Source organism: Enoplosus armatus, chromosome 15 (genome assembly GCF_043641665.1).
Source record: "Enoplosus armatus isolate fEnoArm2 chromosome 15, fEnoArm2.hap1, whole genome shotgun sequence".
Taxonomy (NCBI): domain Eukaryota; kingdom Metazoa; phylum Chordata; class Actinopteri; order Centrarchiformes; family Enoplosidae; genus Enoplosus; species Enoplosus armatus.
Genome location: NC_092194.1, coordinates 21,495,477 through 21,519,795, shown reverse-complemented (window position 1 = coordinate 21,519,795; position 24,319 = coordinate 21,495,477). Strand labels below are relative to the sequence as shown.

General features: G+C 43.4%; 1 protein-coding gene across 1 annotated transcript in view; it reads right to left on the bottom strand.

Annotated features, from left to right (window-relative positions):
• Positions 1 to 18,560, bottom strand: part of akap6 (A kinase (PRKA) anchor protein 6) — a 142,895-nt gene extending 124,335 nt beyond the window's left edge. The window contains exons 1-8 of the mRNA XM_070920560.1: positions 18,316 to 18,560; positions 17,322 to 17,493; positions 3,853 to 3,962; positions 3,127 to 3,268; positions 2,237 to 2,878; positions 1,185 to 1,532; positions 407 to 557; positions 101 to 255 (exon numbers count right to left, since the gene is read on the bottom strand). Of these exons, the coding sequence (XP_070776661.1) occupies positions 101 to 255; positions 407 to 557; positions 1,185 to 1,532; positions 2,237 to 2,878; positions 3,127 to 3,268; positions 3,853 to 3,962; positions 17,322 to 17,493; positions 18,316 to 18,560 (1,965 nt within the window). The remainder of the gene's footprint in view (positions 1 to 100; positions 256 to 406; positions 558 to 1,184; positions 1,533 to 2,236; positions 2,879 to 3,126; positions 3,269 to 3,852; positions 3,963 to 17,321; positions 17,494 to 18,315) is intronic.
• Positions 18,561 to 24,319: the final 5,759 nt, after the last annotated feature.

The window sequence follows — 24,319 nt, the reverse complement described above, 5'->3', positions numbered from 1 at the left end:
CTGAGGGGAGGCGGGAGAGAGAACGTATATATTCTGGATCAACAAATGTTTTCAGGACTTATTGAGTCAAAAACATGAGAAGATAAAATATGTTGTGTACCAGCGGGGGAAGAGGAAAAGGACTGTCGTCCCCATTCTCCCCTACGCTGCTCACGTTGTCCCCGCTCTCCCCTATGTCCCAGTCTGGGTTGAGCTCCGTCAAATCCCAGTCGTCCACATCCTGCAAAGCCTCCTGGGTAGAGTCGCAGGACAAAGTAACAGTTTCAACAAAAACATCAGCGGTAGTGGTCTCATGTCTTTATTCTCATATTTATGTTAAATTAATATGCTGTCAATTAACTCCGTACATGGTTATCTTTTTAAAGGTTTATGATCAGATGCAGAAATAAGAAAATGAATCTAAATTGTCGACTGACCGCCGGGATGGACTGAGCCAGACTTTCCAGTTTCATAGCGAGCATCTCCGTCTTACGGAGCTGAGCCGGGAGGGCCAGGAACTCTTCTGACCCGTACCAGTGCTCCCTGTCTGGGCTGGCTTTTAATGAAAGCTGGGCCTCCTGCAGGACGGGAAGGGAGGACAAAACATTTCACATGGGATAATCTGAATCAATCAGAAAAGATGCACTTCAAACAGAAAAACATGCAAAGTCAAAATGAACTCTGATGTTGTTGGACAGCAAACAGAGTATTTTTTGTGCTGCTACTATGGCAACCAATATGTGTAATCATCCAACATTCGGTACTTGATAAGTACAGAAAGTTGGCATCAATTGCTCGGTCAGATTTGTAGTCTTGATTACTTTTTCTTTGATCAGATCTTGATCTTGATTTAAGTTGTCACGGTCTGATTCTGTGAAAATACTGTGCACATTTCATATTCAGCGATCATCCTCTCAAGCTTTCTTTTGCCTCTGTATGTATTTATGAATTTGCGCGCAGGCACACAGTTTTATAAATGTGATGATTTTTGTCTTCTGTGCACTTCCGGGTTTGGATCCCACACATAGTTTTATAAATGAGGCCCTGATCGGGTCACTTGCAAATTGTAATGCAGACAAAGTTTGACGAGGTTTGAATTCAGATGCTGTCTCACATTCATTCACACACACAAACACAAACACACACTTTTAACACAACCTCGACTCTCCAAACTTTCCACCGCGACCAAACGAATAAACCCTCACCTTCTGCCCCTGGCGCTTCACGATCCAGACCGCCGTCTTGCCGGGAGGCGGTCGGGGGTCTGACTCCTCTCCGGAGGCCTCCAGGTCTGAGGAGAGGAACTGCTCCCTCATGGGGGAGGGCAATGAGGAGTCAGAGTCCCCCTCACTGCGTGCATGTGTCTCCTTCTGTGTCCTCTCCATTTGTTTTGATATTTTATCCTGAGACTCCTGAGGCAGGGGGGCGTTGGCGGACGGTCTGGCCCCTGATGGGCTCCTCGGGTCGGCCAGCGGTCTCTGTACACTCCCCTGTGAGCGTCCTCCCTGTCTGGAGCTCACATGCTTCCTCTGGAGGTTGCGCCCGTTCATGACCTGTTTAGCGAACGAGAATTCGGGTTAAAGGTGACGTTTCTTGGGTTGTTCTGGTGTATTGGACAGATTCAGGAGAAGGGCAAATAAAATGTCAGAGGACAGAACATCAAAGTTAAAGAAATATTATAATAATAATACCGGCCAAGTGGTGGAAGAATGACATATGGAGGATGTCAGCTCTTCACCTGCTGTATTATTTTTAATTATTCATTTCACCAGAAAAAAGGAGTGCAATTTGAGTTGACTTATAAACCCCTTTCTAATCCCTGTCTAAAAGACAATATGGAAACTTTGAACCCATGATTTTATACAGGAAGAGACAAACCATATTAAGTGTTTAATCTATGAACCCATTCATGGAACATTTCCATAAAAAACAAGACATTATCTCCACTGTACTACACAGAAGTATTTACAAATCATTGATTAGGGTGATTTAAAAGACTCTCCCCCTGACAACTACTGAACCCCCCCTCTGTACCCACTTGGTACGGTCTGAGTTTCCCCCTCTACTAATACAGTTGGATTATACCACTTCCTGTTTGACAGGTGGCCCTTCCACCTGGAGGCAATAATTAATCTATTAAACTTAACCAAACACACAGTTTGTGATTCGGTCTGATCAAACTTTATCTCTTTAAAGGCCTCGTACGTGTATGTGTAAGTGAAGAAATAAAAGACAAGTAGAAAACAGAGGGGCAAACCTGCAGGCTCTCATAGGACTGTGAAACATTTTCCGGATAAACTGAGTTCAGCTCCAACCAGAACTTAGAGCGGTCCGGAGGATCCATGAGAGAAGGGGTGCTCCGACTCAGCTCGGCCTGGAACTGGAGCCCAGAGAGCAGGCTGACCTTCCCCGGACCTCCCCTCCAGTCCTCCGCCCTGGTTCCCCCGTCGGAGAACAGAGCGGCTCTCTTGGGAAGCGACGGCTGAGTGGGCGACACTTCAGTGCTGTGGCTCACGCCCTGCAGGGGGCGCTTTGCACTTTCACTGTGGTTGGGCGTGCCACACTGCATTGTGGGTAATGTTGACGGAGAATGGTTGCGGTTTGTTGAGTCGCCCGGCGTGGTGAGTTCAGGTAAACTGTTATGGAGTTTGTGGTTTGAGAGGCGGGATCCTTCGCTCTCCTCTGCCCCCGGCTCTGGGTTTGGGCCTTGGGTTTGATCGAGCTCCTGGGAGGGGTACTCGCCGTCAGGCTCGGTTCCCCGGGCCTCAGGCTCGTCGCTGGGGCTGTAGTCACTCAACTCGAAGGCGGTGATACCACAGTCTAAAGAGAAGTAGTCCTGGCTGCAGCGGATGGTCAGCTGACCGCAGTCGTCCACCTCCGTCAGAGCGTCCAGACGAGTCTGGAGAGGAAGAACGAACCGCGTTAATGTCTCCTGTGTTTCACTCCGTCACTGAGTTTATAGTAACTGTTTCACTGCTGGAAACAAATACTGTTTTGCTATCAGTGGCTTTTTGTGATGTAAACAACACAATTTTCAAATTATCAGCACAATAAATGTAGTTGAGGCAGCAACTCATGTTCAAGATATAGTGTGACCACATGCTTAATATAGGGACCTATAGCAGTGTGTGTGTGTGTGTGTTCTACCTGGTGCTGGTCCTCGCTGAAGGCCTGCAGGATGTCGGTCTGGCGAGTGTAGTTCCCGTTGGAGTCCTGCAGACCCTGCAGCAGACGCTCCTTCAGGACCAGAACTGAGACTCTCAGCTGGTGCCACAGCAGCTGCACCGTCCTGAACCACAAGAGACACAACAGCAGCAGCTTTAAATGACACGTCGTCCATAAATCAATCAATATCAAACCTGACAATAAAGCAACAAGACTGCAGCTGATTGAGAGAAAAGTTTCTGATTTGTTGGTTTATGTATTCATTCCATATTTCATGGCTTTTTTTTTGATAGCACAAAGACATTATTTGTTTTCCCTATTTCTTAACTTACAAGTGAGCGCGTTTATTAAAAACCTTACTGGCATGTATTCACATATTCACATATTTTGTTTCTTCCTAGTGTGATAAGAAAGTTTAGAGGTGCAGTAAAAGCTCTGGACGTGCTTCTGAAGTGCTGATAAATGTGAAAATATATAAAACTATGAAGAATATAATATTTATAGCCTTGTTTTTCTTTTAGGGCATTTTCTATTGAAGTCGAGGAGATTCATTGATCCACATATTAACTAGTAAATAGTAATAATAAACCCACAAGAACAAAGCAAACGAGTATCACAGCAGACAGAAGCAGGGCCGGAACACAATGAAGACATGATAACATGATGAGCACCATTTAAAAAGTCTCATCTTGTCTTGTGAAGACTCACCTGATGTCAACGATGATGTTGACGGAGTAGGACAGCAGTTTCAGGGAGAACTCTGTCTCCAACAGGGCGTGAATCTGCTCCACATGGTCCGAGATGTCCTCACAGATGTCCTAATGTCACACACACACCAGCATACAGAGACAGACACACAATAAACATTAGCAGAATTACAAAAGAGATAAAATGTCATAAAATAATGTCTCAGGCTTAATAAGTAACCAAACACACATGTAAAAGCCTGCTGGATCACAGACACACATAAACTATAAGAGCTAGCAGAGACAAAAACCTCCTGCAGCAGGAAAAGCAGAACTGATGAAGACCTGCGACGTCACGCTTCCAGTTTTAAACGTGAGTCAGTTTCATGTGGGATCAGTTCCAGGTTTATATGTAAAAACACGGAGGACGCGATCTGCAACACTGACTGGTGTTACTGAACTAAATAAAGATGCTATAAAACCACACAGACACACAGACAGACAGACGGACTCCAGCAGGAAAGCACTGAGCAAAAATATCAGCTGTGTCATGAGTTCCACCTTTACGAAGCTTATAATGTTCAGTTTGTGCCGAACAGTCGACTACACTGAGGTCACAGTCAGAGGGGATGTTGTGTTTTGTCCACTGCGTTTACAGAAACGAGGTGGCAGAAGAACTTTTAACTACGACTCACAGTAAATGCATTTAAAGTGCTGATTGTAAGAAAACTTTGGATTGAGCCAGGCTAGCTGTTTCCACCTGCTTCTAGTCTTTATGCTAAGCTAAGCTAACCACATACTGACTGCAGCTCCATACTTATTTTTCAAAATGTATTTTCAAATGTATTTTACAAAATGTTAAACTATTCCTAATATAAACGAAGCTTTGCTGGAATTTGTTGTTCATTTCATTAACTTTAAATGTAAACAATAAATGTCAAAATGGAATCAAACCCGGGCCTTACTACCAATAAATAATAAGCAAAGGGTTAATATAATACTTGTATTAATGTCTTTAATTCATTTTTATTATTTCACTCACATTGAAAATGAACTAAACTAATCCAGGCTAAAATTAGATGACCTTTGAAGAAGCAGGTGACCTGGCTTCGAACCCTCCACAGATACTATATATCCACCTCCGGCCGCTGCGTCACCGCGCTGCTCCATGGTGACCTGCCTGAACAACACAACACCTCCCGCTCTGCTGCGGCCTGGTTTAAAACACCGCCCGGCATGCGAGAATGTAGGTCACACACGCTGCCAGCTGGGCTCATGCTAGCTTGGCTAACAGTGTGACCTGCTGAGCACTGTTCCAAGATAAATTTGTCACTACTGTAAGTGGGGCTGCAGCCCTGCTGGAACATGCTGCCTGCATGTAGTCAAAGCAATACATGTTTCGATACGAGTGCAGAGCACACAGAGCTCTTCATGCCACCTGTATGAGTGCAGTGTTCAGGATACAGGTGACACGCTGAGTCGGACCGAGTGTGGCGGATGTTTCCGGCTCTGGATGACCAAATGTGCGTCTGAGGGAAGAGTTTGGGGGTGATTTGGACTGAGAATCAGTTCTGGTCAGCAGCACGTGGGCCAGCTTTGAGTCTTAATTAGGATGCCGTGTGACCAAAACATTTTGGCTACCTGTGTCGGTACCACAGCGGCAGCAGACCAAAAGTGGGCAGAAATCTGGCACCTTCCTAGCCTGCTAGCTTAATACAGCAATGAGTTGAATGTTTTAATGTCAGCAAATGTTAGAACTCCATTTGTCAGGCCTGATGCTGGCCTGGAGGCTAACCATGTATTTGTAACATCCCTTGATGGAGTCGAGTCGAGGACTTTGGTGCATCTCTCATTTCCTCTCATCTCCATTTTATCTGATGAAGGCAAAAATCACTAATCAATATTTGATATTAAAGATGGATCCAATGACTCAAAGTGTCGCTCAGTGCTTAATCCAGTAAGAATTCTCACAAAGCAGCTCTACGGAGGTTTTTAGCAAATTCACTCAAACGCATTACGTGTTAGTTCAAATTAGTTTGACCTTGACTTTCTGAAACAGCGACAGTCTTAACAGCTACTGTATGAAATAAAATGCAAAAACATGCAACTATAATGAGTTCTCCTTTCATCTGGCCACCATGTTGGATTATTAACCTCAGATTTTCCAAACTTTCCAACAAGAAGCGTTCTCATTGGTAGATGTGGTGACCGTGTTTCTGTACTTGTGTAGCCGCGTCCCTGAAGACACTGAGGGTTCATCACGTCTTTCACTGTCACTGTCAATTAGGATATCTGGAGTAAAGTGTGTGTTTTATACAACGCTTTTATCTCACAACTCAACTGCCTCATCAAAAAACGCCCCACCGGGAGATGAAGAACGGCCCCAAGAGGGAGGAGTGCAGTTAGTTAGAGGAGTTAACACACTGCCCAGGATAACTGACACACACACACACACACACACACACACACACACACACACACACACACACACACACACACACACACACACACAAGGCTTGAGTAAAGTTATACATAGACGTATTGTACGTACACAAATCCCCAAAACATACACAGCCCCTCAATCTACACAAAATGTACTTGAACTCATAGTTAACACACACACACACACACACACACACACAGTCAGTTTCGTCATCAAAGCGCTGTCATGTCGTCCTAAAACAGTGGTGAAAATGTCACCGGTGTCTTTCAGATGCTTCAATAATTCACAGCTTTAATATGCTAATACAGACACACACACACACACACACACACACACACACACACACAGCACTCAACAGAGGACCCGTCTGATTGAATTAACACCAAGTCTGTCGTTTCCATCTGAAGTCATTTGTTAGAAGATCTTCAGTCCAGTCAAACTGCTGTGAGCTAATGAGAGCCTGCCGTGTGTGTGTGTGTGTGCGTGTGTGTGTGTGTGTGTGTGTGTGTGTGTGTGTGTGTGTGTGTGTACATTTTTTCTGAAGGACATGTTCTGTCCCAGTGACCTGATTTTCTGCAGTGTACGTTGGACGAGTGAAGCTGCAGACTTGAAACTGAGTACATGACGGCCTTCAACGACAAACTAACAACAGAACGGATCAACGTGCCGTCCTCAGAGGACAGGTTCAACACGAAGACAAAAAGCTGAGGACAGGATGAGAACGTCAGGGACATTTTCACCATTTTCACTTGGTTTGACTGACTGTTGATTAACTTTGAGTGCATGTGTCTATATAAACCCTGGTGTGTGTGTGTTTGCAGTAATACATTAATGCTTGCTAAGTCTGGATTTGTGTGTGCGTGTGCATGAAAGTGCACGTTTACAAGACCATGCTCATTTACCAAAAACTCATATTTAGAATCACGCATTTCTTTAATACACTCGATCTCACACACACACACACACACACACACACACACACACACACACACACACACACACACACACACACACACACACACACACACACACACACATTTTCTCGCACCCCAGTCACGTAGAGTCAAGACATGACCTGTCAATCACAGAGTCCATACATCCAGCAGGGTTTCTAATTGCCTAAAATCAATCTGAAGAAAGTCGACTCGGCTTCAGCTCCAATCCCAGCTCACCCTCATCACCGCCGACATCAAGGGCTTCAGAGCGGCCGCGTTCAAACCGCCCGCGACAGCTCAGCCTCATCCGCACCCATTCAATCTAATAACCTTCAACTCCTCCACTACAGCCCATCAGCGCAGCGTGTTTTACCTTGGAGATCAAATACTCTGCGCTCCTTCTCCCCCTGGAGTATTCAAATTAAGCGGCTTCAAAGAGGGCCGAGACCCGCTGCTGCGATACAAAGACTTGTTACAGTCATTTTTTCAAAGTGGTTGCTTCTGCAGAAAGACTCGGTCACACTCGGCCGTCTGAGGTTGCGTTCACGGCCGAAATGTTCTGAGTGGCTTATCTGAACTCTGCAGTGGTTTCTCTGCTGCTGGACATTTAAACAACTTGAACCCTGTAGAGACCAAAGAGCAACTCACGCTGCCTTCACACACACACACACACACACACACACACACACACACACACACACACACACACACACACACACACACACACAGATGTACAGCAGGAGGCGGTCTCTGGCCTCCAGTGAAGCTGCAGCTCTGTGAGCTCTGCAAACATGTTTCTTTACACATTAAGGTCTCAGTGTGGGGGGGGGGGGGGGGGGGGGCGGGGCAGAGAGAGCTTCTGAATAACAGTTCATAGAGCATCACATCAACAAAATCTTTTTCATGCTTTCATTGTTGCTGATCTGTTGAGCAGAACAGGACGTTGGCTGCTTGTATTGTTCTGCCCGTTCAATGTTTTCTGTGTACCGACCAATAAAAACGCAGGTCGAGCCCTGCTACTGAGCACAGGCGTGTTAGCAGACACTGACTGCACGTGAACGCTGTCACCCATGTGTGCAGACTGACCGATGCAGACGCGTTCCTACTGATGTAAATACCACAGAAGAAGAGATGCTGTAGACAGTCCATTATGATGCGATGGTCCTGTACCTGAAGTGGACTCACATTTAGTTCAGCTACATATAAAGTAAAGAGCTTAAAATGTAAAATTATCTAATATTGTCAAAACATAATCAGCTCTGAGCAGCGGTGATTTCATCCGTTTAACTGTTCAACTAAACAGGAAGCAGGAGCTGCCGACTCTTCTTCTTTGGTTATTTACTTTCTTTGGTTTCTTTGTGACTTCAGCAAACAAACATGTGTAAAGTATTTTTAATCTTCAATCCTTCCTCCACAAACCTCCTGTTCATGTTGGACTGAAGTTAAACTGCAGCACCAAAACACTGTCAACTTTTCATCTGATTTCAATACTTCTGTTTTCTAAAAAGCGATAACGTGACAGCTTTATAAGCAACTTGAGCGGCTGGGTAATGAACCCTTTCATTCTTTCTTTCTTTAGGAGGTTCAACACCGAGGAGGTCGGAGGGAAAAAGCTGTTTCTTACCTTTTCACAAGTCTTTTTTCACATCGATCACTTTTTATAACGTTCCAAATTCTCAAATCTTGGAGTCCAAAAATGTTTCTCAAATGTTAAAGCAAGAAAAAAAGTTAGAAAGTTAAAGTTCGTCTGCACTTGAAGCAACGTGTGTTTCTTCTGACCAAAGCTCCCAACACACACTGCTGCTCCCATGTGGGAAACGACGTGTGTGTGTGTGTGTGTGTGTGTGTGTGTGTGTGTGTGTGTGTGTTGTGACCTGCTTCTTGCGAGGGGGTGTCGGTGTTGGGAAGAGGAGGGGTGACAACAGTTGGGGAGGTTATTTTAAGACCAACCTCACCCACCCCCCTCACCACACACACACACACACACACACACACACACACTGTCATACTTTCCCTCTCTCCCTCAGACACCCACACACACATTCATAGTTATACACACATTTTACACACACAAGTACTTAGCAGACACACACACACATTTGAAAAGACGTTTGTCTTTACAGAAACACCACAGCTGCAGACCTGCAGTGTGAAGCCCCCCTTTCCATTGATCTCATGGTGATTCAACATGTCGGTCTCACGTCTGAAGGTCCGACAGGTTCAACCACGTGACATTTCAACACGTCTGAACTGAATGTGAAGGCTTTTAAAAGAAAGAGGTCAAATGTGCGTCTTGTACCTCCTTCCAACATCGCTGCAGTAAATTCATCATCATCTCTTATGCACAAAGAAAATAAACACTTTGAAAGATCACACAGACAGATGGAGTTAAAACAGGGATTTGATACTGTTCTGTACTGGAGCAGTCACCATGACAACATGTCCTTGTCTCTCGTGTTAGTCATTCACGTAAAGACAATAAGGCTGTCTTGCAAAAAAAACACATATTTGTACTTCTACGTCACGGAAATCACACATAATCTGGCTCTGCTCTAACATTAACCAAAACTCACTCTCTCTCTCTCTCTCTCACACTCACACTCACACTCACACACACACACACACTCACACACACACTCACACACACATTCTTGTCTGCAATGCAACAGCTGTCTATTGTGACGGTACTGAGGGGGACGAAGGACAGACAGAAGTGTGAGAAGTGAAGGTCAAAGCTATTTCCGGGAAAGAAAATGTGTTTCATCATTAAAGTGTTAGTAAATTAGTCCAATAAAGTATCAAAAGCCTGAAAACAGAGAGACTCTTTCCCTTTAAGTCCGGCTGTTTTATTCATTCTGTTTAAAATACGGCACGTGAAACGACAGCAAACACCCTCAGGCCAAAAGCAGCTCCTCACCGGCTCAGCCGAACTTTAAGAGTCATTTACAGTGTTTTCACTCTAAAAGTCCAGAAGACTCGCAACCAGTCAGCTGCTGCAGTCCAAACAATCTCATCCTCATCAAAAGGATGAAGATGCTAAAAACTATCAACATGCGGATGGTGTTTGATGCCAAATATATCAACACTTTACCGTCATACAGCATATAGAATATATAAAATATTGAAATCTATCTATCTGATTAAATATTCCTTGAACTGGTCAACCAATCACAGTGGACATAGTGAGTATGTTCATTTATGATGCCTCCATAGCAACAGGGTCCACCCCTCCCCTTCTGTCAGCTCAGGAGTTCTCTCAGTCCTCCAGTTGAAGTTAGTCTCAGCAGCTTTGTGACTCCTAGTGGTGAGTTAAGATCCTTTGTGAATATGGCCCCTCAGCTGTAACACGTCCCCCAAACCAAACAGCAGAGTATGCCGTTTGTCATCGACCTCCGCAATGAAGCATGTTTCTGAGGTTAATGTTTGGTTGGGTTCAAGCAGCTAAAGCTACTCGGTTATGGTTCAGGAAAGTCATAATTCACACGGCTGCCAGAGGTCCTCGTCAGTTAAACGTAAATGTAGCTTGTTTGAGGCGTTCGACCCCTGCTGCTGTTTCCCTTCGGGCCCGTCTCGAGTGTCACAGACTGTCGGCCATGCTGGAGGACAGCGAAGTTACAGCCAGCTGTTTCCGAGTCTCATATCAGGTCGTAAGTCTTCAAAAGAGGACTGAAAGTCTAAACGAGGAGAAGTATGAAAGCCCTGTCAGATGTATTTTTCATTGTTCTGAAATGTTACCAGATCAGAACTTGAGATATGAAAGTTTTGGCTTTCAAGTCTCGAGTTTATAGTTTGACGGTGTTTGTATGTATGAGCTGATCACAGATCTGTAACTAACTACCTGCCCTGCTGGAGGTGATGTGGTCTCAGCTGACTGATGATATCTGAGTTAAAAAGGTCAGCTGAACTTAGTGAACCAGCATCTCTCTCTCTTCCTACTTTCCTTGCCTCCGTCCTTCCGTCCTTCCTTGCCCCCTCCTCTCCTTTACATGAATATCTCTCCCTCCATGTTGGGAGCCGTTCCCAGAATTCCTGGCGTAGCGGCGACAGTGACATCAGAAGACAGAAATATAATGACAGCTGGGAGACAGCAGGCTGGACTCTGTTTGTGGACTGTTTTTAAATAAAGCTCTGTGGGTTTGAATCACGGACACACATTCTAACTTAACTTAACTTTGTGATTGAAAGGAGTTTTGACCAGCTGATAGTGAAAAGAGTGAACCGCTAACACTGAGAGGAAAACGTTTTGACTGCAGACGGAAAAAAGAGCGTCCCCCATTTCTCAGAGGTCGTGCACATATTCAGAAATCCATGAAGGTCATAAATCATGCTTCAGTTCATCACCAACGGATTTCAGTTTCAGTTTGTTTGTTCAAAACCAAAGAAGAAGATCTGGATAACGAGCACGACTCGTATTAACAGAGCTGAATGTGGCACCTCGAGTCCAGACTGCCGCCAGTTTGTCCCAGTAGCCAACCGTGTTACTGGGACTGGAACAAAAAAAAAAACATGTGGGCTAAAAAGCATGTACATGGATCGCTGTTATAAATGAGACATCAGGGAAAGCAGGACACTTTCAACTGCAACTACTCTCTGTATTATGGATTTTATACCCATGAGGGGTTAATAATGGTAGACATTTCCCTAACAAAGCTGTGAAACATCATCTCAAAGTAAAGTCTATGGTGACACCGCAGCAATATGAGATTAAACTACAAACTAATATACTTTATTTATAAGATTAAAAACAGAATAAGGTGCAAATGAAGTGAGCTGCACCCATAACATTGACCTTTTTTATTTTTATATATATTTTATAGTTATGGTTTTCATAAAAATCTCCAGTGATGGCTGCATCCTTGTCTACTGATGTGTGTGTGTGTGTGTGTGTGTGTGTGTGTGTTAGAGTGTAAATGTAGTGTGTGTTCACAGCAGCAGCCTCTCCCTCTCCGAGCAGCCCAGGACATTCTCCATGCAGCTGTTACACACCGCCTGCAGCCGGATGCTAAGAATGGCTGAGAGGCTGGCATACCAACACACACACACACACACACACACACACACACACACACACACACACACACACACACAGAAACAGTGGTTGCATCACTATAATCATGTCCAACAGTCGCTCTGTGGCAAGGTCAGGTTATAGAAAAATGCCCTGCAGGCAAATGCATTATAAATATGACAGAGGGGAAGAGCGAGACACCGAGAGAGAGAAGAAAAGAAGGAGAGGATAAAAGAAAAGAAACAAAGCGAGAAAAGAGCAACAAGGACAGGATGAAGAAATCACCGGAGGCGTGAATCCAATTTCAAACAGCAGTCTGGCGATCTGTCCGCCTGCGTCTCTGTCGCTGAGCCTGACGCCCGCCGACCACCGCACCCGCAATTTAGTCAAATAAAGCTCGTGCCCACGTTGACCCGGAGGCTCCGTGTTGAGGTAACGTCCAATCAGACACTCAGCGTGCGAGCTTGGAGCCGCGACAGGGCGGGTCCAGGTCTGAACAGACGTCCGCTGCTGATGATACTAAAGATCTTTCTTACAATACTGAATCATTTACAGGCTGAAGTGTAACCACAGCAACATCTGTAGCTATTAGCCATGCTACACTGTCAATAGACCGGTGTGAAATATAGTGGTCATGATGTCACTGTAGCAACATACAAGGATCAGGGCTGATGTTCTCCAGCTGTTAACGACAACATGAAGCTTCAAGGTAAAAAAAAAAACAGGTCTTTTTTGAGGGACATAAGAGGATGAATATCAGTCTCATGTCTGTGTGTTCAGTACAGAACTGCAGTCAGGACATGGTTAGCCTAGCTTAGCATAAAGACTGGAGGCATTGGGAAACAGCTAGCCTGGCTCTGTCCAAAGGCTATAAATACACCAACACCTCTAATGATATGCTGAAACTACTGAACAGCCGAGCACAGTGACTTTCCAGAGTCTTGTTGTCACCGTTAAGTTGCCAGGTCTGGTACCATCAGGGACCGAAACAAAAACCTGTGCGCCCCAACCATATCTGGCAACTCGGGCAGCAGCCTGAGATGCTTCCAGAAGAACTGGACGGTTACATACACTGTTATTCACACATTCTCATTTTTACATTTCTGGTTTAAATAAATGAGTGTATTTCTTTCTCTTTGGCTGGAGCCGTGTTTTCCATGTGGACACCAAGAGTCTGCAAATTGAGGAGAAAAAAAGGAAAACTATGAACCAACACATGAATTGGTTTCTAATCATGTTGATGTTCATTATGATAATATGTTTCATCTACTGTATATGTGTACTTAAACAAAAGAAGAAACACTGGACGAGTGTGTGTGTTCACACGCCTTTTCTTTAAATGACGATTCCCTTCACCTTCAGATGGAGTAATGCAGAAGATTCTCCACTAGATGGAGCTGTCCACCAGAGAACGAGCAGTCCTTCAGAGCTCATAAAGATGCTCAGACAGCATCCACCTGTTCTGTCCTTCACTGCTCTGGTCAACATTATTTATACGATAAAACTAAAACACAGAAACTAAATTATAAAAATGAAATAAAATAAACAACGATTAAAGGTTAATGTTCAGTACAACAAACTAATATGTCAAAGCGTTAAATTTTTTCAACCTAAAGATTTATTTTGTATTTGGGCACAAAATATATCAGTTGTGTTTATAAATTATTATTATTATGGTTGTGATTCACTGATTGAACCGTGTGAGTGCTGCAGCTCAGATCTGACGCCAACACGACCTGACAGAGGTGTCAGAACACATGCAGTGTGAACAAAAGCAGAAGGCGTCACATCTGTTTCTGCTGGTTTTTGCCCTCCAGCTCAGACTGGACTGAAGCGTCTCCACACATCAAGCTTTTGTCTGTCCCGTCTTTGTTGTGTCTTATTGTCCTCTTTGTCTGTTGACGCTCTGACAAGCTGCCAAGTCTCAAAATATGACAGCTGGATTTGATTATTGTCATGACAACGCTGGCAAAGACTGGATTATGAATAAAGTTTTATGTAATCTAAATGTCTACGGATCCAATTTTAGTTGAAAAAAGTTAAAGTTCAACGTCAGAGAAGTCAGAACATGGATCTTTATTATTGCTTTTTATATTTCAAAAACAAAAACTGGGTCATAAAATTCTGCAGCACTAAGAATAATTATTTTTACTCTTTTGTTATGACTTTCCTCTCCATTTTCTTTAACTTGTAGTTGTAGTTGTAGTAGCATATTGTCACCACCAGAGGGTGCATCCAGGTGATCTGTTACTAAAAGAGTAAATGTTGTTTTTGCTGCCCTCCACTGGTTTAACTTCTCACCCTGCTGCAGTGATGAACATGTGGACTCCAGCTTTTCAGTCTGGTGTTAAGTTACTCTTTAAAAAGAGAAATCTGAGGATATTCTGGGGGAAATATTCTGGAAGTCTGACCTAGTCACTGTGTGTTCCTTAACTTCTATCTTTGTGAGGACCACAGATTGAAGTAAAAGTCTGGTTCTCACTTCGTCAGACGGCTGTTTGAGGTAAAGACTTGGTTTTAGAGTTAAGATTGGACTATTGTTTTAGGTAAAGATTAGGGTCAGGAGTGAGTCAGTGTATTATGTTAATGAGAAGTACAAATACATACATGGAAGCTTTCTGGCTCCTTGGAAAAGTTTGTGCAGTGGAAGAAGGCTAAAAGAGACGGCACATGTATGAAATACTGTGCCTGCTCATGGCAGCGAGTGACTCAGCTGCAGACGATCTCTGACAGGAAATAGAAAACATCCTCTCTCTCTCTCTCTCTCTCTCTCTCTCTCTCTCACACACACACACACACACACACACACACACACACACACACACACACACACACACACACACACACACACACACACACACACACACACAGTGTATTTTCTCCTCACTTTCCCATCGGTGTGTTGAGCATCAGTGTGATTCCTGGTCTGAGTGCCTGGAGCTGTTAGTGGATATATGACTGCTGCTGCCATGTTTTATTTAGAGAACACACACACACACACACACACACACACACACACACACACAACATAAACACACACCGAGCAAAGTGGTGCTGAGAAGAGAGGAGAGAAAAAACAAGGAGAGATCTCCTGAAATACCGACACGCTGTAGAAACCGTGCGAGCAGCCGCCTGATGAACGTCTGAGTCACTGCAGTTAAAAATACACACTCATCAATAAAAGATCCTCCATGTCGACTTCGTCTCAACAGAATAAAACTGCATCTTTATGAATCAGCAAATGACTGAGTTAGTGGATGAATGGATGAATGGATGATCATCCAGCTGCTGTAATGGTTTATGTTCTGTTCAGCAGCTGATTCCCAGATGTCAGATTTTCCCAACAGCACATGAATGCAGCATAAGTTATTGCTAATAGTTCCTCAGCGAGTTTAAACTGTGCACAGAAAGATGTATTTTGACAGAAGAATGAGAACAAACGAGTGAATGAAGACATGAAAGTGAACAATGGACACTAATGTCATGTCAGAGATTACATCAACTTCAGGCTGAATTTTGGGGTAAATGGTTGTAATGAAACAATATGATGCAGCCATTAAAAACACACCATCTTGTTTTAAAATCTAACTTAATAGCAAAGTGTAAGAATCAAACAGCTGAAATGAAGCGTTGGAGCAAGCAGATATATTTATGTAATAAAGTTTTTCTAAATTCTAAATGTATAAAAAAATATTAGTGGAAATTTAAGTGTAAAATGAATTTCAGAGGTTCTTGTGTAAACACATTATAACATGAAGATTTTAAATAAGTGAATTAATGAAATTCCTGCATAAATAAAATAATCCACATTGGTATCAGTTTATAATCTAATATAATATAAAACAATATAATATCTGTCCAAACTGTATTTTTCAGTCTTCACATAACCAGTTCATACAGAGTTATTAATGGTGGATCAGGTGCATTCAGGTGTCTGTGCTGCTCCTATAATAACAATAATAACAGCTGGATGTTTGTGTTATTTCTGCTTTCAGGGCTAAAAACAGAAGCTCAGCTTTTAAGGGATTTAAATTGTTCACAGAGGAGCTGCTCTGTCCACGAACCAGGCTGAGACTCATCAGGCTGAAAACTCATCAAGCTTTTTTCTTCTTCTCTTTTATAAAATCCACTCGCGATGAGGAGGAGGAGGAGTGAAGTTTGATGATGAAGAATCAAAAGTTGACTGCTCTCTGGGTCTGCACACTGACTGGAGTTACATAAATTAATGAAAGGTGAACTGCGTGAAGCCTGTCATTACATAACACCAGGGCCGTGGAGAGAGGAGGGGCATCGTGGGTAATTTACCGCCTGGGGTCAGACAGTAGAATCGACTGATGATCTGCTTCAACACGAAGCTGCTGAGAGGCATCCGGACATGTTTGCATGTATGTTCGACTGGTCGACCTGCTGGCTCTGCCTTTCATTCAGAACTTCACACCACATTAAGTCGATTACGGTCTTCTTTGGATCCCAACGCTTTGACTCGGGGCTCACCGTTCCCTGGCATGTTTTCAGGTGTTTAGAGATTCAACAAGTTTGGGTAATCACACCTGAAACATGCTGTGTTTTTTTTGCACCTGCAGTAACACTTTAATTATCAGCTCTGCGACTGTATTTGATACGTTTGGTCTCCTGTTCGTTGAGACGGCAAGCTTTACAAGTTAGAAGGTTATTTAAGCAGCTGGTTCAATAATGTCTACGACTGTAGTACAGGATAATCAGTAGGTGTCCTCACAGGGAGAGGCCCGGAACTGGATAACAAAATCCCAACTATCATGACAGCAGGGAGACACAGAGCGCACACACATTACACACTGACCTGCCTCAAAGCTAAGCAGTCGTTGCTAACGCTCAAAAATAAAAACTCAAGCCAAAAGGAGATCAGCAGACAAGCTAGTAGGTGATGACAAAGTGTTTACTTTCTGTCTTTGAAGTCCATCCCACCAAAGCATTTACAGGATGATTTAAAAAGAGTGACATGTGTGCGCACTGCATTGTGGGAACAACCAAATGACGTCAAACTCTCTGAAACTGGTATAAAAAAGGGGCAGCTGTCAGAAAGAGTTCAGATTTAGCCCCTGATGCACCAGCTTGTCTGTGTTTACCTTGAGCTGCACCAGGTGGACGTCCACGTGTCTGTTGTCGCTGTCTTGTCCCACTGAGTGTGTGAGCTGCGTCACTCTGTCGCTGGTCGCTCTCAGCCACGTCTCGATCTCTGGCAGGTGGAGGACGACCTTCCAGTCGGCTCCAGTGTGGAGGGGCGGAGGTTTCTTTGACCTGAAACGACACATATCACACATAGGATGGATGTAAAGACTCACAGCTGCTCTACACAAACCCACAGAAAACAATTACCCGACTCTGCAGTTACCCTGAGCTCTGCTGACACTTTTAGCCTCTTTTAGCTGACTGTTTTGGTTTTACTGACCACATCTTTACTGTTTCAGTCTCAGCGCTCTCATCAACCTAATATCAGGCAGCAGCTGCTGTTTTCAGGAGAGTAAGTGTTGGACTTACATTCATCAGATGGACACAAACACCACTCCAATGGGATGATAATGTGGCTTTGTGTCTGCTGTGTAAATTTAGACGTTAGCCATAACAAGTTTATGAGGTGATAATGTCTCAGGTCTGTGAGTTTGTCAGCTTGTAGTGGCAAAAAAAGCCTTTAATGAAGCCTCAGGTGGATCTTGAAGTGGAGTCAGTCCAGAGTTCTACTTTTCAAAGCCATTTTCTTTCGTTGCATATTTTTAGTTTAAGTCCAACAAAAGCTAGAACAAGAGCTCTCGTGAAAAGGTTTAGACTTCTCCCTAAATCAACTGAATTTAAACTAACGTGTTAGACCAGTGGTCCTCAACCTTTTTAACCTGAGACCCTTTAAGATGAATGTCTACTCATAACCCTTTTGTCACAGGTTGCAACCCAAAAAGTTAAAACTATCCAGTATTTCATGATATAAAAGCTAGGATTAGAAATTCAAAAGTTCAGCAGAAATCTGCTTTTTTATCTTATTCCTATCTTAATAATCATCTAATGACAGCTCAGATTTACTTTGCAACCTCTTACGGGGATAAGTTATCATCATGGCTGATTTGTTACCTCTGGGAGGGGTCTCTCCCCAGGTGAGGTCCTCCCCCAGTGAGGCTGTCTCGACTGGGGCCGGGGCCGGGCGAGGGGGCCCCGTCCTGGGACTGATGCTCCATGTCCAGACAGAGAGGAGCGGAGGAGATGGCGGTGGGGGAGGTGGAGTTGTCAGGGTCCAGGGTCGGGGTGACCGGGGTGACGGAGGTGACCATCGGGGACGGCGGCTCAGGGGCCACGGGAGAAAGAGCTACGATGCTCATGGTGTCAGAGAGGGAGAGAGAAGTACAGGAATCCTAATGTGGGTGGACGAGCCTCATTGGAGTAAACTGGGGAGGGAGAGCAAAAGAGAGACAGACATATATAGAGATCGATCAAAATGTGATTCTGAGGAGGAACAAATTAGGAAAGAAAACAAGAATGAGGGGAGGGAGGTTGAAGGAGGAAATGAAGGAAGGACAGGGAGGGAGACATTTGGGATTCAATGACTTTCTCAAGGACCCTTGGACGTGCAGACAGGAGGACCACGCCAATCCCTGAGATGAACAGTTTCAGGGTTAAAGTTGTGAGAATAAATATCCATATTTAAACCATATTCAGACCATCATGAAGTACAGAAAACAGAACTGAAAATATGGCTAGTCAAAATGTTCACATGAGGTTTAGATTGCAGCGGGGAGTTTGTACTCCGACAGTTCATTATATACCTGTAGTCATTTGGTTATAATTACGGGTTTCAAAAGCATTTTGAATATGAGTGCAGTATCAAATCTCTCCTTGAATCCATGTGGGTTTAGCTTTCAACCTCTGTAACTGAAGTTAGGAAATAACTCAAACCCAACAGCCTGACATCTGATTCCAGCTGTGGAAACAGACACACACAAACTCATTCTTCATCCCTTTGATACGCAGCAGGTGAAGTGAAACGAAACAGCAGTTCAGATAAAAAGTGAAATGAGTCAGACAGAAAAGACCAACAGAGCGTAAACTAAGCAGAAAGGTGAAGTTACTGTAGGCTGTGAGCGTCCTAAATACTTCTAAGATTAAATAAAAGCTTTCTTTCCAAGTCATTGACCACTCAATCAACCATCTGCTTCACGTACAATCATTTCATCAGAGAACGCAATGCAAAGATAAATAGGAGAGGAACACAGAAGCATAAACACAGCAAATAAATAAATCTCATCATTCCTCCTCTGTAATGTCCTTCCTCTCTGCTGCTCTTCTTCTATCGTTCTGCCTTTTTTTCTCTCTCTCTCTTTTCTCTCTCCGTCTCTACAAAGTCTTTCCTTCACCTTTTATCTGTGCCTATAATCCCTCTTTCTACCTCCATGGGGATCCCTGAAACCATTACAGGAGGAACTAAAGCTCTTAGAGACGCCGACGCTAAAGGAAACAGACATTAAGGTCCAGGATCAAGACACAGAGAAGCAGATAACGGACGTGATTTTATGTTTCACAAGTTTCTCCAAAAGGAAGAGGAGTCGGGATTGCTGCACTGAGGGAGGACGAGGTGCAGGAGAGTCAGATGGCGGAGATAAAGATTGAGGCTCTGAGCAGAGAGACAGACACGATCAGAGCCACAGAGGAGGAGCTGAAAGCTGAAGACCTCTTTTTCCTGCAGAACCACTAGACTGCGGCTGAAAGAGTCCAGCTTTCCCTGCCGGATGTCCCAGAGCCGATCCCTGGAGCTCTGGACACGGCCAAACACCTGAACAACCTGTCCTTTGCCGTTGTATTAAAGACATTATCTCCACTTCTGAGGTTCTGGACCCAAAAACTAATCCTGGACCACAGCGGTACTGTCCTAAAAATACACTCTGGAGAGAAGCTGTGTCCAGGAGGCCGATTAGTCTTTTCCATCAGTAAGCGACTGCAGCAGCTAACAGACAGAAATGTTGTCCATAAGTGAGACGTTATGAACTTTGGGATTATCAAAGGCAGGTTAACACTAAGGCACCACTGGTGGCAGCAGTGTGCCACTGACTGCATTTGTGTCTTAGTATAGTTATGTAGCTGCATGTGCACAAACATTGATGAAACAGGGATAAGAAACGGCTGCTACAGTTAAGCATTATGGCTAAATGCTAAACTGTTTTGATTTGGGTGCTCAAAAACAATGTTGCTCCATAATGTTCAGGTGGGACATATGAGGAAGTACAGCTTATTTAAATGTGGTGTTTGAGTTGCTTATCAATGTGAAGCTCTTAGTGCATAATGAGAATGAAATGAAAAGTTCCACCCATAACCAGAATCACCAGAGACAAACCTGCAAACCCAGGCTTGACTTGTCCGGATTAAAACACAAATAAACACACAGGCACATCTGGTGCGGTTCAGGTTCAGGCGAAACTTCTCAAAGCTGCGAGAGGGAAGCTACCACAGCTAACAGCTGGAAGACTGCAGCTGCTGACTCCAGGAGGGAACTGAACTGCCTGTCCCAAAGTTTCTTCTGTTTCTACATGCTGAGATTCTTTTTTAGAAAATGTTCCCGTCACCATCAAGAGCTTGGGCTGTCAGGAACTGTTGCTGTTGTGCTGTGAAGCCCTCTGAGACATTGTATTGTACATACAGAAGCTGGACTTGGGAGTGGAAGCGTGACTGACGGGGTTTAAGTTGTTTGCTGTGTAGCTGGAGGTTTAGTAAAACTTACAGATGATGACTTCTAGGTCAGAGGAGAATCTAAACTGTACTGTCTGCCATGGAATCTATAAAGAGCCTGTCCTCCTCTGCAGTCTGCACCCTGAGAAACTAAGACTCTTCTGTTTGGACCATCAGCAGCCAGTTTGTCTCATCTGTCTGCATTCAAAATCACACACAGACCACCGCATGATGCCTATTGATGAAGCAGCTCAGGATTACAAAGAAGGAGAAACCTTGGAGGAGAAACTGGGGCTCTTAAATAGACTTGATCAAACAGCTAAAGACACTGAAGTCCAGGCTCAAGACACAGAGAGGCAGATTAAGGACGTGTTATTATCATGTTTACTGGGATAACATGTACAGGACGGTGTATGTGGGGCTTTGTGTTATACGTGTTATTAAGATCAATAAATTGTTGGTTTGGTGATTGTTAACAGTAAGAAAAGTTTTGAGTATCACCAGACTCATCCTTTAATCTGTGTGAGAAGCTGCATGATGTTTTTAACTGCTAAAGCCGCTGGTGAGGTCGTGCTATGCATGATCATCAACATCTAATAGGGTCAGTAAACCTTAAATCTTTCAGTCCCAGACCTCAAACTGCATCTTTAGTGATGGCAGTGTCTGTCTTTTGGTCCACCACTTTGGTCCAGACAGAAATATCTCAACAACTACTGAATGGGCTGCCATGAATCTTTGTGATCCTCTGACTTTTCTTCTAGAGCCACAAAGCCACAAATCACAAAGTCCTCACTTTGTCACGTCTAAAACTAGTTCTCACAAAATACAAAAGCAAGAAAAAACAGAAAAGGGATAATAGAGAAAAAACAACACACTTTCACACTGTACCTCTCCATCGGCCCCGGCATTTAAACACTTAATAATCCCATGTTTTAAGACCAGATGGAGTCATCCAGACTGATCCAGACTAATCAAACATGTGGTCGGATGACAACAAACTCTCTCTCTCTTTCTGTCTCTGTTTACCTCCTCCACTCTTCCCTCTGTCTGCAGGAAGGAGACAAAACCTCCTTTTTGTCTCTCTACTTTGTTTTCTCACACTGTCTCTCTCTCCACTGTTGTCCTCTCTGTCTCTGTCACAGCATGGCACCACACACACACTGTCCATGTGTGTGTGTGTGTGTCTCCTCCCCTTCATCTCAGCTGTAGCTTTAAATCCTTTCAGGCAGCACCAGACGCAGCCAACAGACAAATAAAATGTTTTATTCATATTCTCTTTTCTCTGAATAAAATATGCATCCAGCTCCCAGTTCAGTTTGTCTGCAGGTTTCAGCATGAATCTCACATCAACATAAAAACATAACAGAGACACTAATACTTAAAATAAATCTTGATCAATATCCTGAATGACAAAGTTAACATAAACATCAAGTGTGCAAAAAAGGCTGCAGCTTCTAATCAGGAATATATATATATATATATATATATATATATATATATATATATATATATAAAATAAATAGCAATAAATGGTATATAAGTAACTCTTTACTTTTAATAAAAGTAAATACATATTTACATATTAAAAGTTGGAGAAGTTTGCTTTAGTTACTTTGCTCTGTTTAAATAAAAGATAGATTAGCTGAATAAAAACCTGAATATAGTCAGTACGTGTTTGCAGTCTGGCCTTATTGTAAAACAAAGATTTAACATTCACAAAAAAAGAGTTATAATAAAAATGGTGGCTGTTACTGATTCCACTTAAAGTGTTAACTTCTGAAACAATAAGAAACACATTCAAGAGCTGTATGTGTGAACGTGTCTCTTCCTGTGATTTACTATGAAGTTCAATGACAACAAAAGGAAAGACAAATGAAGATCACGCCTTCAAGGAATGAAATGTGTTGGTGTGAAATCTCTATCTCACACACACACACACACACACACACACACACACACACCCAGTAACCAGCAGCAGCCAGCGTCGTGTTGGTTCAGTCAGTTGGAGGGACTCTGTATTGATCAGCATTAGCAGCAGAGAAATTATGTCAGTGGAGCAGCAGAAGAAAAACCAGTGACGAACTCAACCTGCCTGACAGCACTAATGATGGTAACCCAGTTCAGCCCAGTTCAGCCCAGTTCAGCTGAGGACAGAGGAGGCTGTGGGGTTTGCAGACCACCGAGGTTCTTGTGTCTCCACCGTTAACACTGGATCAAAATATGCCCGGATGGCCCGGATACCGATCCTTAAGATTGGCTGGGGACATCTCTACATTACGTGGAGGAAGTAAGTGACTTTTCAAATTTTCATAAAAGTCCAAAAGCACTTAGGCTGACTCCTCTGAAAGCAGTGAGACCCTGAGCTATAACGAGACTCCTCTGCTGCTCAGACACCGTCATTAATGTTCATAAACTCTGGGCTGAGCTGCTCATCGATGTTCAGGCTCAAAGCATTGTTAATATCACTGATAAACACTGTCGATTAGATCAAACACACTCATTCAGTCACACAGAACTTAATAATAATAAAATGTCCACAGAACAAACTTCTTTTGTTATTTGTCAAGTTTATTCAATTTAACTTTTCATGTTTATGCATTCTTTTTTGTGTAACTGCTTTTGTTATTTATTCACTGAGCATCCTCTAAAAACGTGTCTTCTCTTTCCCAGAAACATGGTGCTTCATGTCTGTGAGGCGTGTCAGGATGAGGTCAGTGGCCAGAAACAGACATGACATCATCATCATCAGCATCACAGTGACTTCATCAGCCACATGACCACAGAGGGTGGAGGAAGGGGGTGGAGGAAGAAAAGGAAAGAAGTGAGGAAGAGATGAGGAGGCGATGATGCTGATTATCATCATAACTAAGAACTCTGAGGGCAGTTATGACGATCACATGGCTCAGATCAATAATATCAGCCTTAATGAGATGACGACGCTCATAAAGAGCATGCTGTGAGTCACCGGCTCATGAGGAAGTCCGTGAGTCAGACATCGTTTAAGAAATCTGTATCATCATTTAAATCACGTCTTTAAACTCAGTTATATAGATAAAATTCTCCGCTTCTTTATTTTACCTCTGATAACCACTGTTCTCCTGCTTTATCTTATTTGTGTTGTATTTTAAAGTACTCTGTCTTGAGTGCTTTTTGAATATTTCCATGTAAATTGAATGAAACTATATTACATTGTATTGTTTATATGTTCAGCTGACCGGCTGTGCACAGATTAGAAGACTTAATCTGAGCTAATTAATAGGAAGTATACAAATTGAGTCCTACTTACAGTAACACTTCTTTTGAAGGAAACAGTATGGGTAAATGCAGGGTTACCATGTTTGGCCTGATTGACAGGTGGCTCAGCCTGTCACACACAGCTGCGGTGGACGTTGTTGTGTAGTGAAGACTCTTCTACCTCAGT